Source organism: Mercenaria mercenaria, chromosome 19 (genome assembly GCF_021730395.1).
Source record: "Mercenaria mercenaria strain notata chromosome 19, MADL_Memer_1, whole genome shotgun sequence".
Taxonomy (NCBI): domain Eukaryota; kingdom Metazoa; phylum Mollusca; class Bivalvia; order Venerida; family Veneridae; genus Mercenaria; species Mercenaria mercenaria.
In genome coordinates, this window is record NC_069379.1 from 18,196,533 (window position 1) to 18,198,504 (window position 1,972).

At 36.3% G+C, this 1,972-nt stretch overlaps 1 protein-coding gene across 1 annotated transcript; it reads left to right on the forward strand.

The window, feature by feature from the left end:
- The first annotated feature begins 348 nt into the window (after nt 1-348).
- On the forward strand, nt 349-1,362 carry LOC123541891 (kappa-type opioid receptor-like). The gene has a single exon (XM_045327512.2). It carries the CDS (start codon nt 349-351, stop codon nt 1,360-1,362), a length of 1,014 nt encoding a protein of 337 aa, XP_045183447.2.
- The last annotated feature ends 610 nt before the right edge of the window (nt 1,363-1,972 follow it).

Consider the following 1,972-nt stretch of genomic DNA (forward strand, 5'->3'; position numbering starts at 1 on the left):
ATATGTATGCAGCTTTGATACAATATTACATGTTTTGACAAAATAACAAAGTGCAAAAAAGCTGATTTCAACCAATAGTAGAATATATTTTCAGTATCGTAATAGACAAAATCAAATTTGTTGTGCTTATAAGCAATTCTCTTCGCTACCGTGATAGTTCACAGAAGTTCCGTACATTTTTTAAAATTATACTTATTGTAAACAGTGTTAAATTTAACACGGTAAAGAAGTGTTGTGAAAATTTGAAAATTCCTTCATAAGTTAATCGGACCGTCGTATTACAACAAAAAAGTGAAAGAAATCGTTTTGTAAAACTATAAAATAATTTACTTTCACAGTGTTAAAAGTATGGAAGATTACGACATCTGGCACGAGTTTTCCTTGATGAGCAATGGAAGCAATGCTTCATACTACGACTATTATTTCTTCTATGAAGAATCAGTACTTGAAACATTTTTGAAGTGGTTTGAGGCGTTGTGTGTGATGCCAATAGGTGTCATTGGAAATATTCTTGTTCTGTGTGTCTTACTGAGAAAAAAGTACCGTAAGTCATCCACTGCGGTGTTTTTCTCCTTTCTCGCCATCTCGGACATAATCATACTTATAACAGGTATATACATCTTATTTACAGTCCGCATGTCCGATAAGATAGAATGTAAGATATTTACATCCATCTGGTTGAGCTCCGGGCAACTGTCCTCTTGTATCCTAGCCACCATTGCAACTGAGCGAGCTTTCAGCGTTCTGTTTCCACACAGAGCAAAATTCGTGTTCACAGCAAGAAATGCTAAACTCATTATGGCAACAGTAACAAGTGGTGTCTTTGGACTGAACGCAGCCTTGATAGTTAGTTATGACGTAGGCGGAGATAAACTTTTTGAAGAGATGTATTGCCCTTCGGATGACCTTCTATTGAGCTCCATCGTCCACGTCTATCCTTGGGTTGACTTCAGTCTAGGATTTGCCATCCCATTTATGGTAATCCTTGTGTGTTCCGTCATCATCATACTCAAGCTGAGACCAGCAATATTTGCTCAAAAGAAAGAAGACAGAAAGGTTTCTTCTGTTACTAAGACCTTACTGTCTACCAACGCTTGTTTCCTGATAACCCTTGCACCTAGCAGAATTTACAACATTATATATCCGATTCCTCTAGAGGACGAGGAGGGATTTCACACGTTCGTCGCGTTTTCTACGTTATCTCAAGTAAATGCAGCGGCAAACTTCTTTCTCTATTTTCTGAATGCGCCGGTGTTCAGAGCTGATGTGCGTCAATTATATTGTTCGAAGCCAAAAGCAAAAGGTGGATCGAAAGTAACGAAATCAACGAGTCAATGTGGAAACATCATTAGTAATGAGTAACACACGGGAACAGCACAGTTACTTAAAGACAGAAGCAAATCGACATTAACGAATCAACAAAAAGTCAAAATCAAGCAGTCTAGAAAAAATATTCAAGCACCGACAAATGCAAGCTTCCAGTAGAAATGTATCTTGACACCATCAAATGCAAGTAGTCTGGAGAAATCTATCTATTCAGCGTCAAAGTATGGAATATGTCTATACAAATATTTAAAATTAAAAAAAAATAGGCTAATAATGATGCAATTCTTTTGCCGGAACAATTTATAAATTGTAACATCAATGGAACTAATCTGCATAGTAAACTCGTAACAAAAAAATAAGTGTTGACATTTTCACGAAACGTTGCTTAAAGGAAAATGATCTACTTTTAACAATGAGAGAACAGTATAAGAACAAATGGAGATAATAAAGAGGTAATAGAGCACCTAGTTGCACGTGAAATTGTTTAATAAACACAATGTGAAAGCTCCTCGGAGATTAAATCACTGACGTTAACAGCAGCACAGAACAATTAAGCTTGGTCGTTGCAAAGAACATTTTTACCACTCAAGAAAGAACAGGAACACTTTCCCGAAGAAATTTAAAGTAGTAATAACGATTGTGCACA